Genomic DNA, 16589 nt, shown 5'->3' with positions numbered 1-16589 from the left:
CCGCCGCGCCCTCGCCCACCTGCCAGCCCGCTGCTCTCGGCCCCCGCTCTCCCCCTCTGCTCGCCCCCTCCGCCGATGCCGCCGGCCCCTGAGACTACGCTGCGGCCTCCCGCCCGCTCCCGCTCTCTCCCGCGGCCCTCGCCAGCCTCCCGCCCGCTCCCGCTCTCTCCCGCGGCCCTCGCTCGCCTTGCGCTGGCAGTTTTGGCCCTACACCTCCCCTCCCCCCGCCAGCCGCCAAAGACTTGACCACGTAAGGAGCCCAACTCCCCCCGAACGCCGCCCGCCGCTTGCCAAGGATGCCGGTGTGACTGAATGTGGACTAAATGTGACTCTCGCCATTTGGCTTCTTATGCACCGAAAGCAAGTAGGAAGCATCATTGGGAAGAAAGGGGAGTCGGTTAAGAGGATCCGGGAGGAGAGTGGCGCACGGATCAACATCTTGGAGGGGAATTGTCCGGAGAGAATCATCACTCTGACCGGCCCCACCAATGCCATCTTCAAGGTTTTCGCTATGATCATCGACAAGCTGGAGGAAGATATCAACAGCTCCATGACCAACAGCACCGCAGCCAGCAGGCCCCCGGTCACCCTAAGGCTGGTGGTGCCGGCCACCCAGTGCGGCTCCCTGATTGGGAAAGGCGGGTGTAAAATCAAAGAGATCCGCGAGAGTACCGGGGCGCAGGTCCAGGTGGCGGGGGATATGCTGCCCAACTCCACCGAGCGGGCCATCACCATCGCTGGCGTGCTGCAGCAGTCTGTTACCGAGTGTGTCAAGCAGATCTGCCTGGTCATGCTGGAGACGCTCTCCCAGTCTCCGCAAGGGAGAGTCAGGACCATTCCGTACCAGCCCATGCCAGCCAGCTCCCCAGTCATCTGCGCGGGCGGCCAAGATCGGTGCAGCGACGCTGCGGGCTATCCCAACGCCACCCATGACCTGGAGGGACCACCTCTAGATGCCTACTCAATTCAAGGACAACACACCATTTCTCTGCTCAATCTGGCCAAGCTGAACCAGGTGGCAAGACAACAGTCTCACTTTGCCATGATGCATGGCGGGACCGGATTAGCCGGAATTGACTCCAGCTCTCCAGAGGTGAAAGGCTATTGGGCAAGTTTGGATGCATCTACTCAAACCACCCATGAACTCACCATTCCAAATAACTTAATTGGCTGCATAATCGGGCGCCAAGGCGCCAACATTAATGAGATTCGCAATATGTCCGGGGCCCAGATCAAAATTGCCAACCCAGTGGAAGGCTCCTCTGGTAGGCAGGTTACTATCCCTGGCTCTGCTGCCACTATTAGTCTGGCCTAGTATCTAATCAATGCCAGGCTTTCCTCTGAGAAGGGCATGGGGTGCAGCTAGAACAGTGTAGGTTCCTTCGATAACCCCCTTCTGCTGTTTTCCCATGATCCAACTGTGTAATTCCTGGTCAGTGATTCCAGGTTTTAAATAATTTGTAAGTGTTCAGTTTCTACACAACTTTATCATCTGCTAAGAATTTAAAAATCACATTCTCTGTTCAGCTGTTAATGCTGGGATCCATATTTAGTTTGATAAGCTTTTCCCTGTTTTTAGTTTTGTTTTGGGTTTTTTGGCTCATAAATTTTATTTCTTGTTTGTCGATAAGAAATGTAAGAGTGGAATGTTAATATGTTTAGTTCTGTAATGTCAAGAATTTAAGAATTAAAAAAATGGATTGGTTAAAAAAAAGAAACAGGAAGAAAAACAGCAAAAGGTGGTATTCTAATGACAAGTGAAGGATGGATGACAAGGAGAACTGAGTGATCAACTGTATGAAATGCTGCTGATGAGTCAATTCAGATGGAAACTGAGACTTGATCACATGGTTTAGCACATAAAGGCCACTGGAAACCTTGAAAGGGCAGTTTCAGTAGAGTGACGGAATGAAAGACTGATTAGAGTGGGTTTAAGGCAGAAGGGGAGAGAAGCAGCTGTATAGGCAATTTTTTCAAAGAGTTTTGTTCTGAAAGGAAGCACTACTCTAAGTCCCTTCTTGCTTTTATCTATTTGTTCTTTTTTTTTTTTTTGAGACGGAGTTTCGCTCTTGTTACTCAGGCTGGAGTGCAATGGCGCGATCTCGGCTCACCGCAACCTCCGCCTCCTGAGTTCAGGCAATTCTCCTGCCTCAGCCTCCCGAGTAGCTGGGATTACAGGCGTGCGCCACCATGCCCAGCTAATTTTTTGTATTTTTAGTAGAGACGGGGTTTCACCATGTTGACCAGGATGGTCTCGATTCGTTGACCTCGTGATCCATCCGCCTCGGCCTCCCGAAGTGCTGGGATTACAGGCCTGAGCCTTTAATTAACTCCTGCTCTTCCAATCTTTTACTGAGGACTGTTCCTCCAAATTCAACAACAGTTTTTTTTTCCTTTTTTGTTTTACTGATTGACTAAAGACTTTCACTCTTACCTCTCTGCTAAGTATTAACTAATCTAGATCACCGTTTGAACCTGTCAAGATTTAATACAGTATCTGCAACTTTCTAGGACAGATATTATAGCTGGATATTCCATCATCACCTCAACCTCAAGGTTTCCCATTTTAGACAAGGCAGCATGAGAGAAAAAGACATTTTTTTTTTAAGTAAAAAAGAAAAAAGTCCCAGAATTGGCCTCACCTAAAGCCACTTATCTTACCCTTATTGCTAATACTACCATTCCTCAGGCATATAATCTAAAATGCTTAGAGTAAAAAATTTTTGCTTTCTAACATTTTTTACAATGATATTATAAGTCATTCTATCATTCTACTTCTCATTTTCTGCGACTGGACTTTAGATTGTCATCCTTGGCCTAAATTAACCTTCTAACTATGATTCTTTTTCCTATCTTTTACATGTCTAGTCCTTTATACATACTGCTGCCATCTTTCTTGAAGACTCTTTCATCTGTGTTGGCCCCAAGGCATAACTGGGCAAAGTATCTCTTGGGTATGAACTAATTTTATACCCTGAAGCAGTGTGGTCCTGGACTCAGAATCAGGAAATCAGGTTTTGTGATTCAAGTTGTTTAAAACAGAAGAATTTATGTATAACCTAAAGAAAGCTTACAATAGCATACTGAGGAGACCTATATATCTTGTCACCCTAATTTTTTTCTTTACTCTTTAGACTGTTATAACATATACACTAATTTTTTATGTTTATTTTGCCATTTACATTTATTTTACCATTTATGTTTATATTTCCTTTGTAATTTTCTCCTCTTTATCTCAGATAATGCCACCATAATTGCAGGACATTAGATAGAATAAATGAGGGTCTAAAGGTACAGGCTACTGGTTTATAAACTTGAACATTCCCTTTTTTTTTTTTTCCCTGAGATGGTGTCCTGCTCAGTCACCCAGGCTGGAGTGCAGTGGCACAATCTTGACTCACTGCAACCTCTACTTCCTGGGTTCAAGTGATTCTTCTGCCTCAGCCTCCCCAATAGCTGGGACTACACATGTGCACCATCACACCTGGCTGACTTTTTGTCTCTGTATAGAGACAAGGTTTCACACACTGGCCAGGCTGGTCTTGAACTCCTGACCTCAAGTAATCCTCCAGTCTCAGCCTCCCAAAGTGCTGGGATTACAGGTGTGAGCCACTGTGCCTGGCTGAACATTCCTTTTTGATCTAAGCTCAAAATGTAGGTAACTAACAAAACATGTAGTAGGAATGTATTCCTTTTCTCTTCCTTTCTTTGTCTGAGTCTCTACTCTTTTAGCGGCACTTTTTTCCTCTTCTTAATCTCTCCCAAGGAATGCATATTTGCTCATTCATATTTAAGATAACCAAACTACCAGCATAAAGTGACACATTCAAGTGGAAAAAAATAAGTTGTTAAATGTGATTAGTGTCTTTGTTGAATTTAAAATACAGTTACTATGACTTTGTAATTTTAAAAAACCCTAAAGCTGATTTAAAAGAAACATTATTTATACTCTAAACTCATTGGTCCAGAAGCTTTTATAGGTTTGAAAATAATTACGAAAATTCGTGGAACCAGAAAAGAGCCCAGATAGCCAAGTCAATCTTAAGCAAAAAGAACAATGGGAGACATCACATTACCTACCTTCAAGTTACACTGTAAGTTTATATTACCATGTAACAAAAGTAGCATGGTACTAGTACAAAAGCAGACATACAGACCAATGGAACAGAATAGAGAACTCAGAAATAAAATGGTACACTTACAACCATCTGAGTTTTGACAGCGTCAAAAAAAACAAGCAATGGGGTGAGGACTCCCTATACATGATGGGATAGCTGGCTAGCCATATGCAGAAGAATGAAACTGGACCCCTACCTTTCAGCGTATACAAAAATTAACTCAAGATGGATTAAAGACATAAAATATAAGTCCTAAAACTGTAAGAATCCTAGAAGAAAACCTAAGAAATACCACTCAGAATGTCGGCCTAGAGAAAGAATGTATGACTAAGTCCTCAAAAGCAATTGCAACAGAAACAAAAATTTACCAGTAGGACTTACTTAAACTAAAGAGTTTCTGCTCACTAAAAAACAATCACCAGAGTAAATACACAACCTACAGAATGGGATATTCACAAACTTTGCATCTGACGAAGGTCAAATATCAAAAATCTGTAAGAAACTTAATCCAACAAGCAAAAAACAAATAACGCCACTTAAAAATGGGCGCAAGATGCTCACTTCAGCAGCACATATACTAAAACTGGAATGATACAGAGATTTACAGAATCTTAAGAAAATTTATCTTTTAATTTAAAAAATTGAAAAAAAATGGCAAAAGACATGAATAGATACTTTGCAAAAGAAGACATATAAGTGGCCAACAAACATATGAAAAAAATGTTCAACTTCATTAATCATCAGAGAAATGCAAATCAAAACCACAAGGAGATACCATCTCACACCAGTCAAAATGGCTGTCAGAAAGTAACAGATGCTGGTGAGGCTGCAGAAAAAAGGGAATGCTATATAAACTCTTGGTAAAAATGTAAATTAGTTCAGCCACTGTAGAAAGTAGTTTAGAGATTTCTCAAAGAACTTAAAACAGAACTTACCATTTGACCCAATAATCACATTGTTGTGTATATAACCCAGGGAAAATAAACCATTCTTTCAAAAAGACACATACCCAATTATATTCATTGCATTTGCTATTCACAATAGCAGAGACATGGAATCAACCTAAGTGCACATCAATAAAATTGATAAAATTGATTGACGGATTGATTGATTGATTTAGAGACCGAGTCTTGCTCCGTTCGCCTAGGCTGGAGTGAAGTGGGGTAATTTTGGTTCACTGCAACCTTTGCCTCCCAAGTTCAAGCAATTCTCATGCCTCACCCTCCCAAGTAGCTGGGATTACAAGTGTGTGCTACCATGCCTGGCTAAGTTTTGTATTTTCAATAGAGATGGTGCTTCACCATGTTGGCCAGGCTGATCTTTTAACTCCTGACCTCCAATGATCCATCCACCTCAGCCTCTCAAGGTGTTGGGATTACAGGCGTGAGCCAGGGTGCCTGGCTAGAATTTAAAAAATGTGGTATATATATATATATATAGCACAGAATATACACTATGAATACTACACAGTCATAAAAAAGAACGAAATAATGTCCTTTGCAGCAACATGTGTGGAACTGAAGGCCATCACGCTAAGTGAATGCAAATAGGAACAGAAAACCAAATACTACACAGTTCTCACTTATAAATGGGAGCTACGCATTGGGTATACATGGTTATAAAGATGGGAATAACAGACACTGGGGGTTACTAGATGGGCGGGGGAAGGGCTGAAAAACCACCTTTGGGTGCTATGCTCACAGCCTGGGTTGACAGGATCATTTGAACCCTAAAACTCAGTGTCACACAGTATATTCATGTAACAAACCTGTACATGTATCCCCTGAATCTAAAATAAAGTTGAAATTATAGTTAAAAAAAAGAAAATTCATGATCAAAATTTTCATTTCCTATTTTATGAGATTTCATAGAAAAATAATCATTGCAGTCTTAAAAGAAAAATATAAAAATATATTTTCTTTAAATTAATTGCCCATCAAAAAAAGGAAAACTAACCTTCTCTTGTATAGTTGGCTGAAAGTGTTGCATCTTTCCAGATCCCTGTAAGGACTGCCAAATGTTGCAAAATTCATCATCATCTGTAGTAGGTACCTAGCAAAGTACAAACAATTTCTTAAGGAAATAGGAAGAAATAAAAATACATATTAAAAATCAATTTATTTATTAATGTTCTTCAGGGTAGAAAGGACATTAAACTAATTTTTTTTTTTTTTTGACTCAATGTCTTGCTCATGTTGCCCAGGTAGGGTCATAGGTCACTGTAACCTCGAATTCCTGGCTCAATCCTCAGCCTCCTGTGGGGCTAGGACTACAAGTGTGTACCACCATGCCCAACTGATTTTTTTCTTCTTCTAGGGATGAGTTGCTATGCTTTGCTGTGTGGCTGGTCTTGAACTCCTCCCTCAAGCAGTCCTCCTGCCTTAGCATCCCAGAGTGTTGGGGTTACAGACATGAGCTACCACATCCACCCCTAAACTAACTTTCATTATCTGAAATCTCTTAGTTCCTTTTTTTCCAAAGCTCAGCATAGTAATCACAAAAGTATTCTATGAGAGTGAAACTGTTCTTCTTTATATGCAATTGGTTTTGGTTTTATTTAATGAAAAGTATTTAAAACATAACAAACATTATAAAAGAATTTACTGAATCAGTATCACCACCAACAGATTTTCTTTTGCCTTCTAATGTACTAAAATACATTATCTCACTCAACATCTAAAAATTTTATTTTAAAAATCTTCACTTTCCACAAAATAATAAATTTAAATATCAACTATTACTTAAGATTAAAACGCTGGAAAAATAGGCACCAAATTTTGACAGTGGTTACCTATGAGATTTGAGAGGACTTCTGCTTGTGTTTCCTCTGTTATCATCTACTTATCTGTGTTTTCCAGTTGGTCTATAATGAACAGGTACCATTTAGGTTAAAAAACGTACTTAATAAGCATGAGATTTGGGGCCATGGAATTAAAAAGAATATCTCACACAAGACAACTTAATTTTTGTTCCCAGAAAGAGGAAATAAAGGAAATCACCCATAAATTGTCTGGTAGAAACTTGAAAATTGTTTTTGATAAACATGATATAATCGTTTCCCTTTCGTCTTTCAAATGTATGCTATTTATAGTAGATAGCATGGACATTTGTATTACATAAGAAAAAAATTAAATGTTAACTTGAAAAGTAAACATCTAAAGAGAAAATATGGATATTCTCAAGTTCCCATGTAAACATATTTCTTTTCCTTTAATACAAACTTATTTTACAGCAGAGGTAGAATGCTATTGATAGCTTTCTTTACTAGCCTAGTATCTTAAATCTGGAATTGACCTGAACCAAAATCTTTTAAATAAAAAAGGGAAGCTAAGTTAAATTAGGTTTACATTTACAAAGTCTGCTGTGATTTGTGATTTGTAAAAGGGGTAGAGGATATGTTGGAAGATTGAGAGTCTTACGTGAGTAGGAACAAAAAGTGACTGAGGGGAATGGTTGAGGCCTCCCAAATGCCCGGTAGAAACTGATGAATTTGAGTTATAGTGATGCACAGCTGGCTGTGGTTTCACAATGGCTGTCAATTTCTGATTTCCAGTTTCAGAGCGACTCCCATGAGAAATGTTCACCAAGGCACTTGTTGGCAGTCGATAACCTCTACCAGGTGAGCATCTGAAAGTAAAAAGTTCTATCAGGGTCGGAAGGAAAACAATACTAAATGTGTTAGGAAGAAGAGTCAAATAATTTTTGGTGAACAATCCATCATTAGCATTAGTAAATACTACTTTTCAATTCAGTAGAGGAACCTCAAATCACAGAAATATCTCAATTTATGATGATAAATTTCTAAAAAGTTTCCTAAGAGGACATTTGGTATTTACTAAGTAGAGAAAACCCAACTATGTTCTAGGGGAGTGTGCTGATTTGTTCTTAAGAAGCTTGCGTTTTAATTGCTGAATACAACTGAAAATTTATGAATTAAATATTAATCTTTTTTTTTTAAGAGATGAGATCTTGGTCTGTCACTCAGGCTGGAGTGCAATATCCTAGCTAACTGCAGTGTCAAACTCCCGGACTCAAGCAGTCTTCCCATCTCAGCCTTCTGGGTAACTGAGATCACAGGTGCATGACACCAAGCCTGGCATGCTTTTATATTTGTTTTAAAGACAGGGTCTCACTATGTTGCCAGGCTGGTTTTGAACTCCTGGGCTCAAGTAATTCTGTAATCCCAAAGTGTTGGGGTTACAGATGTGAGCCACCATGCCCAGCCTCAAACTTCTTAAAGAAAACTGTGGAGCCAGGCATGGTAGCTCACATCCGTAATCTCAGCACTTGGGAGATCAAGGCGGGCAGATCACTTGAGGTCACACATTTGAGACCAGCCTGGCAAACATGGTGAAACTCTGTCTCTAATAAAAATACTAAAAAATTAGCTGGGCTTGGTGGCGCACACCTGTAATTCCAGCTATCTGGGAGGCTGAGGCAGGAGAATCGCTTAAACATGGGAGATGGAGGCTGCAGTGAGCTGAGACTTCAACACTGCACTCCAGATTGGGCAACAGAGCAAGACTCTGTCTCAAAAAAAGACAAACAACAACAACAACAAAAAAAAACTGTGGTTTTCGTAGTCTAAGTTATGAAAGCTCAGGAGTATAGAACCATTCTCAGTGTGGCTCTTCCTAAGCAACAGGGTAAATGTTAGATTTGATCTCATTTGTCTATTGGTCAACTGTGGAGTCCAGCCCCTTTTTCCTCATTTTCTCATCTTAAAGTTCCAGGCCTGTATCTGGAAAGGCTTAAGTATTTGTGATTTCCATCTTTCATGGCCTTGATAAAAGTATAAGATATGAAAGAAACCTTCTCTTGTTTTTAACTCTATCACCTAATTTTTTTCTCTTTCAGAGTGTAATTTTCTTATACTGAAAGTGCAAAAATAGGGGTCTATTAGAAACCTTTGTAAGTTCAAGGTTGCTAGGAAGTATCTATTTTCACGAGAACTAAATTTACTAAAGATTCTGCATTACAGAAATGAATATACTGAAGGCAGGTAACCCTTTACCCAGCTCTCTATCGATCAAGAAATTTGCTGTCTTTTACTAGGAGAGCGGGGAAAAAGACACTGAGGAAAAAACAACACAAAAACATATTTAAAGTATATTTTGAAAAGTTAGTGAATCAAAGGTATTGGTAATCAAACATTTTCATGAAAAACAAAATCAGACAGGAGATCTAGATTCTGCCGCTGTATGTGAAGAGTGCAGACAGGAAAGTCTTTGAGTAACAAGCATATTTAAACTGCAAAACAACAATAAAGCATCCTGAAGCTGACTACTTGGTATAACGGCTGAATACTGTGATTTCATGCAAGGAGGTTAAAGATGGGTAATTTTTAACTTTAATTACTAATTTATCAAAATAGAGGAGAAAAAGCAACTAAGCTAAATTCAGTTCAGTTTTCCAGCTGGCTTTTAGAAAGTAGAAAACTAAAAAGGATTTCATTTCATCCTGACAGTAACCTAGTGAAGTATGTATGTATCTTCATTACAGATGAGGAAATTGAGGGTCAGACACTTAACTAACCTAACCCAAGGTAATAAAATGTTTAAGTGAGAGAGTTTACACCACGGTGCCTCTTGTTTCATCATGATCATTGTTCCTAAAACTTTAAACTCTCTATTAGCACTTCCCCCGGCAAACACTCATCTCTTCTATGCTAAATTAAAACAATCTAACCCTCTTCCTTTAAACCTCCTAATTTCCAGTTAACTTTCTCCTTTTCTTTATAGTCAAACTTCACAAGTGTTGCCTCAATTTCCTGCCTTACATCTGCCATTCACTTCTCAAATCACACTAATCTCTCTTGAGTACCTATAACTTCACTAAAATTGGTGACAAAGACATACATGTCACTAATTTCAAAGGACATTTCTATTCCTCAAATTATGTAGCCCTAATATCATTGTTTACATATGCTATTCCCTCTTCCTGTGCACACATCATTATTCCCCCTTTTTTTGCCTGGTTTAGCTATTATTCATTCTTCAAGTTCTATCTTAAGTATCACTTCCTCAATGAGGCCTTTCTGTTACTTGCAGACAGGTCATACTTTTTATAGAAACCTGTATTTCTTCCTAGCGCTTGCCATATTTTAATTAAATAATTAATATTGTAAGCAGTTGCTTGATTACCTTCCTCACTAAAATGAAAGCTCTGTGAGGGTAGAAAGCATGTCTGTCTAAATATTCAGTGCTAAATCCCTAGCAACAAGTATGTCTTACACATACCATGAACTGAAATTGTAAACAAATAAAAAGTAATGTAAAGTCATTGGCCACATGAACATATTCACAAAGGGCAATTATCATTGGAAAATACAAACCTTATTGTTAAGCCTCCAGGAAATTCTTCATCAAATAATACTTCAAATAGTACATCAGCTTCTCTAATAGCTGTTAAAACAGAAAGAGAAAAAGAGACACTAAAAAAATCATATGATGAAAAAGAAGATTGAATTTTTGGAGTGTTTAGAAGTATTTATTTCAAAAATTCTGGATATCACATAAAATATTCAGGATATGAAGAATGGCATATTAATATAAGGAACATTATATAAGCTAAGAAACAGAATACCAGTGCCTTAGAGGATCATTGTGTCCCAATTCCCAACTACTCCTTTTCTTTATAAAAGAAAAGAAATGGTTTCTTTGTAACCATTATCTTCACTTTGGCAGTTATGATTCCTTAGGTTTCTTCATACTTCTACTACATATATATGTATCTCTGAATAATACATAGTATTATTTTGCAAGTTTTGAAACACATACCTATCACAGAGAATATATTATTTTGCTACTTATTTTTATTCTTTCAACATTATATTTGTGAGATTCAACTATGTAAACATGTGTTCATTCAGTTTTCAGGATATACAGTATCCCATGTATGGGTATACAGTAATTTATCCATTCTCCTGCAGACAAACATTTAGGTGATTTCTACCTTTTGCTATTATAAACAACGCTACAATGAACATGCAAACGTGTCTTTTATGCAGGTGAATGTTCCCTAGTGAAACTGCTGGGTCTTAGGACATAACATATGGTACGCTGCATATATTTGAAGTATAAAAGTTAATGAGTTTTAACATACATAATTAACCATGAAGCCATGATAAATAGGATAATCACTTCTAAACTTTCCATGTCATTTTGCAATCCAAATCCTCCTTATCTAGGCAACAACTAAAACTCTGCTATCACCATAGGTTACTTCACATTTGCAGAATTTTATGTAAATGAAATAATGTAATGTGTATTCCTCGCTTGTCTGGCTTCTTTGAGCATAATTATTTTGAGAGTCACCCATGTTGTGTCTATCAGTAGTTGTTTCTTTTTTTATAGCTCAGAAGTATTCTACTGCATAAATATCCAAGAATTTGTTTATCCATTCATCTGTCTATGGGGATTTAGCTTATTTCTAGTTTTTGGTTATTACATATAAAGCTGCTATGAAGATTCATGAACAAGGCTTTATGTGGATTTAAGCCCTCATTTCTCTTGAGTAAAAATACCCACCCATGAATGTGATGGCTGGGACCTATGCTATATGTTTAACTTTTTAAGAACTTACCTTCATCATGATAACCCACCAATGAGGGGGAGAAAAAAAAGAACCCACTAAACTACTTTCTAAAGTGGTTTTTATCTTTTACATTACCACTAGCAATATAGGAGAGTTCTAGCTGCCCTGTCTCATTGCCAACACTTGGTATAATCACTCTTTTTAATTTAAGTCATTCTAGTCTGTATGTGGTAATATCTTATTTGGTTTTAATTTGTTATTTCCCTAACAACACATGATGTTGAACATCTTTCATGTGCTTATTTGCCATCCATATATCTTCTGTGGTAAAATATCTGTCCAGCTATTTTGATCGTTTAAAAACTAGGTTGTTTGATTTATTAAGTTGTAAAAAACTTTTATGTAGTCTAAATAAAAGCATTTTATTGGATTCATGTTTTGCTAATATTTTCCTTTTCATTTCTGTAATGGTGCCTTTTGAAGAGTGGGTTGTTTCTTTCTTAATTTTGATGAAGTCTAAAGTAGCAATTTTATTTTTCTTTCTTTTCTTTTTCCTTTTTTTTTTGTTTTTGAGACAGAGTCTTGCTCTGTTGCCTAGGCTGGAGTGCAGTGGTGTGATTTCATTTCACTGCAACCTCCACCTCCTGGGTTCAAGCTGGGATTGTAGGCAGCCACCGCCACATCTGGCTAATTTTTGTATTTTTAGTAGAGACGGGGTTTCATCATGTTGGCCAGGCTGTTCCCAAACTCCTGACTTCAAGTGATCCACCCTCCTTGGCCTCCCAGTGTTGGGATTATAGGCATGAGCCACCATGCCCAGCCTTTTTATTTTTCTTCTTTTCTTTTTCCTTCTCTCCTTCTGTCCCTCCCCTCCCCTTTTTTTTTCTTTTTCCCTCCCTCCCTCCATCCCCTGGCCTATTCTTTTCTTTTTTTTCTTCCCTTACTTCTTTTCTTTTTTGCTTCCCTTCTTCCTTCCCTTCCTTCCTTCTGTCTCTCTCTTTTTTTTGAAAGGGTCTCACTCTGTCACCTAGGAAGGAGTGTAATCATGGATCACTGCATCCTCGATCTCCCGGGCTCAAGTGATTCTCCCACCTCAGCCTCCCAATTAGCTAGGATTATAGGTGCACAACACCATGTCTAGTTAATTAAAGTTTTTTTTTTTATTTTAAAGACAGAGTTTTTCTTTGTTACCCAGGCTAGTTTCAAACACCTGGGCTCAAGCAATCCTCCTGTCTTGGCCTCCAAAAGTGTTGGTATCATAGGTGTGAGCCATTGTGCCCGGCTGGCAATTTTCTTTCAGACTCTGTGTGTTATTTAAAATATCTTTACCAAATTCTAGGTTATTGAGATTTTCTCCTAAAAGTTCTATAATTTTAGCTCTTAAATTTATAGAGCTAATTTTTATAGAGGATGTAAGGCAAGCAGTTATGGCCTATTTTTTTGCATATGGTGTCTAATTGTTCCAACGCCATTTTTTTTCTTTTACACTAAACAAACCCTCAATGTATCCAGCACGATTTTTACACTAATTTACATGTTTTTTTTCTTATTGCTCACCACTAGACTAATGAGGACAGCACCACTTATTAAAGACATTATCCCTTCATCAAACTATCCCGGCACGTTTGTTGTAAAATCAATTGATCATATAGATATGGGTCTATTTTAGGACTCTATATTCCATTGATCTATATATCTATCTTTATACTAATTCACATTGTTTTTCATTACTCTAGCTTTGTAAAGTTTTGAAATCAGGTGGGGTAAATTCTCCAAATTTGTCCTTTTTCAAATTTTTCTGGTTAGTCTAGAGCCTCTGCTTTATTTTACAACCAGCTTATCAATTTCTAAAAAACTGGCTACTGGGATTTTGATTGAGAGTTATTTGACTCTATAAATCAAAGCAATTGATTTCTTTTCTTTTTTAAGTATTTTACTTTATTTTATTTTATTTATTTATTTTTGAGACGGAGTTTAGCTGTTGTTACCCAGACTGGAGTACAATGGCACAATCTCGGCTCACTGCAACCTCCGCCTTCTGGGTTCAAGCAATTCTCCTGCCTCAGCCTCATGAGTAGCTGGGACTACAGGCGCACACCATGATGCCCAGCTAATTTTTGTATTTTTAGTAGAGACGGGGTTTCACCTTGTTGACCAGATGGTCTCGATCTCTTGACCTTGTGATCCACCCGCCTCGGCCTCCCCAAGTGCTAGGATTATAGGTGTGAGCCACCGCGCCCAGCCAAAGCAACTGATTTCATTGACATCTTAACAACAGTGAGTCTTCTAAAAAATGAGAAAACAAAATTATGGAAGAAAATTCTTTTAGGTGGGCAGTAAGATCCAAAGAGGATCTACAGGTGGAAAATGTACAGAACCACATTCAAATTTAGGTAGGACTCAGGGGAAGGAGTTCAAATACCAGCTCTGCCACTTATCTATGTGAGCACAGGAAGGTTACCTAACCTCTCAGGTGAGAAAATAACACCCACCCCTTGGGTAACAGTGAGGGTTAAATGCAAAATATGTTAGTGCCTGGCACATTGCTGGCACTAATTAAGCAGTTCTCTTTGGCTAGTGGCCTGCCTGTTCTTCCTACTTTTGGGATGGTGAGACCAAGAGGTTGGGTGTCTGTGATATATATAGAGTGCTGCCAGCACACTGACCCCTGCATGCATGATGCTGCTTCATGCTGGCACTGACTTTTTTCTGAATCTATGATATAAAGCTGGTTATTCCAGGAATATCTCTGGGGGCACATTCAGATATTTAGCTGCTGCTTTCTTTTTTCTTCCCCTTCTCCTTTTTTTTTTGGTGGTTAAAAAAACATCAAACAGCTGGGTGTGGTGGCTTACGCCTGTAATCCCAGAACTTTGGGAGGCTGAGGCAGGTGGATAATGAGGTCAGGAGTTTGAGACCAGGCTGGCCAACATGGTAAAACTCCGTCTCTACTAAAAAATATACAAAAATTACCCAGGTGTGGTGGTGTGTGCCTGTAATCCCAGCTACTCGGGAGGCTGAGGCAGGAGAATCACTTGAACCTGAGAGGCGGAGGTTGTAGTGAGGTGAGATCATGCCATTGCACTCAAGCCTGGGCAACAGAGTGAGACTCGGTCTCAAAAAAAAAAAAACCATAAAGTTCACCATCTTAGCCACTTTTAAGTGTACGGTACAGTAGTGTGAACCATATGCACACTGTTGTACAACAGATTGATGGGTCTGTTTTCCATATGTGATTTAGTTGTATTCATAAAGTCCAAATTAATAACATGCACGTTCAATTTTCAAATCTTTTTTTTTTTGAGATGGAGTCTTGCTCTGTCCCTCAGGCTGGATGGAGTGCAATGGTGTGATCTCAGCTCACTGTAACCTCCGCCTCCTGGGTTCAAGTGATTCTCCTGCCTCAGCCTCCTCAGTAGCTGGGACTACAGGTACATACTACCACAGCTGGCTAAGTTTTGTATTTTTTAGTAGAGACTGGATTTCACCATGTTGGTCAGGCTGGTCTCAAATTCCTGACCTCGTGATCTGCCTACCTAGGCCTCCCGAAGTGCTGGGATTACAGGCGTGAGCCACTGAGCCCGGAAATTTTCAAATCTTTTAACTGTAACTAATGTAATATAAGTTTATTTATTTTCAGAGACTAAGTGATTACAATGAAAATAAAGATAAAGCTCTGAACAAGATTAGACAAATGTTTAACTTGGGAGAAACAATGAAAATTCTCTATCAGTTTTATGAAAACATGTATGCTCACCAAGATCTTGTGTAATTTTATAGGGATATAAACTACTAAATTCTCTGCAGCCCCTTCTCAATTTCTCCATCTTTTAATGTCTTTCCAGATGATTATATAATAAAAAAGAAGAGATTTTTTTTTCTCTGAAAAGCATAACCTAAAAAAATTTTAACTAAAACATAAAAAGGTTTAGTTTGTTCCTGATTTACAGTCAGTTTCTACTTGGATATAAAAAACAGACAAGCCTGTGTAGTACTTTACAAATAAATTAATTTGAAGATGTGTCAAGTATTAAGATATTACCTCCTTTTATTCCTATGATGGTGCCTCGAAGTCCAACTGGAACTGAGAAGTTTTCTCTCACATTTACAACACGGTCAAAAAGACGAAATTCTGCATCCCGATCAGGAATGACTCCATGTTGCTGTTCTAAAGGCTAAAGAGAAGAAAGCTATTAATTCTAATTAAACAGAATGTTTTCCTACTAATATTCTGAGAACATTTTTGTTCCTTTCATGCATTCAAAATGAAAGCAACAACTCTGAATTCTTTGATAGGGAACTTACTCTGTATAGCAAATGGGGCTTCACTGTTACTCGCACTTTCTTATTATTCTTTCTTTGCTGAGGAAACAGAAAAATTGTTAAATATTTTTAAAATATAAAATTTTAAAATCACTCAACTACCCACTATTTCCACATGGCGGAATTTTAAAAAGCCAAATGAAGTGACTAATTTTTAAAATATTTAAAGTTCTGCAGTTGCAGCAAGGAGAAAGAAAATAAACACATATAAAATGCCTATAGTTTAAATTATTATTTTAAAACTTTTTAAAGTAAAATTTTTTGTTGAAGTGTAAGACAGCATGGTTACAAAAATGAAAAATTATAAGTATGTAGACCAATGAACTTTTATAGTATATCTATGTGTAACTATGCCTGGTTCAACAAACAACATTGCTAAAAACAACATAAGAAATCCTTTCCATCTCCTTCCAGTTACTACCCTTTCCTAAAGTAATCTTACTTCTTTTTTTTTTTTGAGACGGAGTTTTGCTCTTGTTACCCAGACTGGAGTGCAATGGCACAATCTCGGCTCACTGCAACCTCCGCCTTCTGGGTTCAAGCACTTCTCCTGCCTCAGCCTCCCGAGTAGCTGGGACTACAGGCATGCACCACCATGCCCAGCTAATTTTT

General features: G+C 38.5%; 2 protein-coding genes across 14 annotated transcripts in view; one reads left to right on the top strand and one right to left on the bottom strand.

The window, feature by feature from the left end:
• Positions 1-16589, bottom strand: part of XRN1 (5'-3' exoribonuclease 1) — a 119982-nt gene that overhangs the window by 42514 nt on the left and 60879 nt on the right. For all 13 annotated transcript variants that reach the window (XM_008983719.5, XM_008983721.5, XM_008983720.5 and 10 more), the window contains 5 exons: positions 15960-16016; positions 15697-15829; positions 10453-10522; positions 7538-7745; positions 6075-6170 (listed from right to left, as the gene is read on the bottom strand). In XM_008983719.5, the coding sequence (XP_008981967.1) occupies positions 6075-6170; positions 7538-7745; positions 10453-10522; positions 15697-15829; positions 15960-16016 (564 nt within the window). The remainder of the gene's footprint in view (positions 1-6074; positions 6171-7537; positions 7746-10452; positions 10523-15696; positions 15830-15959; positions 16017-16589) is intronic.
• LOC103788804 (poly(rC)-binding protein 1-like) lies at positions 272-1718 on the top strand. The gene has a single exon (XM_035278090.3). The coding sequence runs from the start codon at positions 350-352 to the stop codon at positions 1313-1315; it is 966 nt and encodes a 321-aa protein (XP_035133981.1). The 5' UTR covers positions 272-349; the 3' UTR covers positions 1316-1718.

The sequence above is a fragment of the Callithrix jacchus genome, chromosome 17 (genome assembly GCF_049354715.1).
Source record: "Callithrix jacchus isolate 240 chromosome 17, calJac240_pri, whole genome shotgun sequence".
NCBI lineage: Eukaryota > Metazoa > Chordata > Mammalia > Primates > Cebidae > Callithrix > Callithrix jacchus.
Note: the sequence above shows the minus strand (reverse complement) of the source record. Positions and strands in the feature narration are given on the sequence as shown.

Bases quoted from the DNA above. Each gene is read 5' to 3' on its own strand.
- LOC103788804 (XM_035278090.3), top strand. From the start codon at position 350: ATGCACCGAAAGCAAGTAGGAAGCATCATTGGGAAGAAAGGGGAGTCG.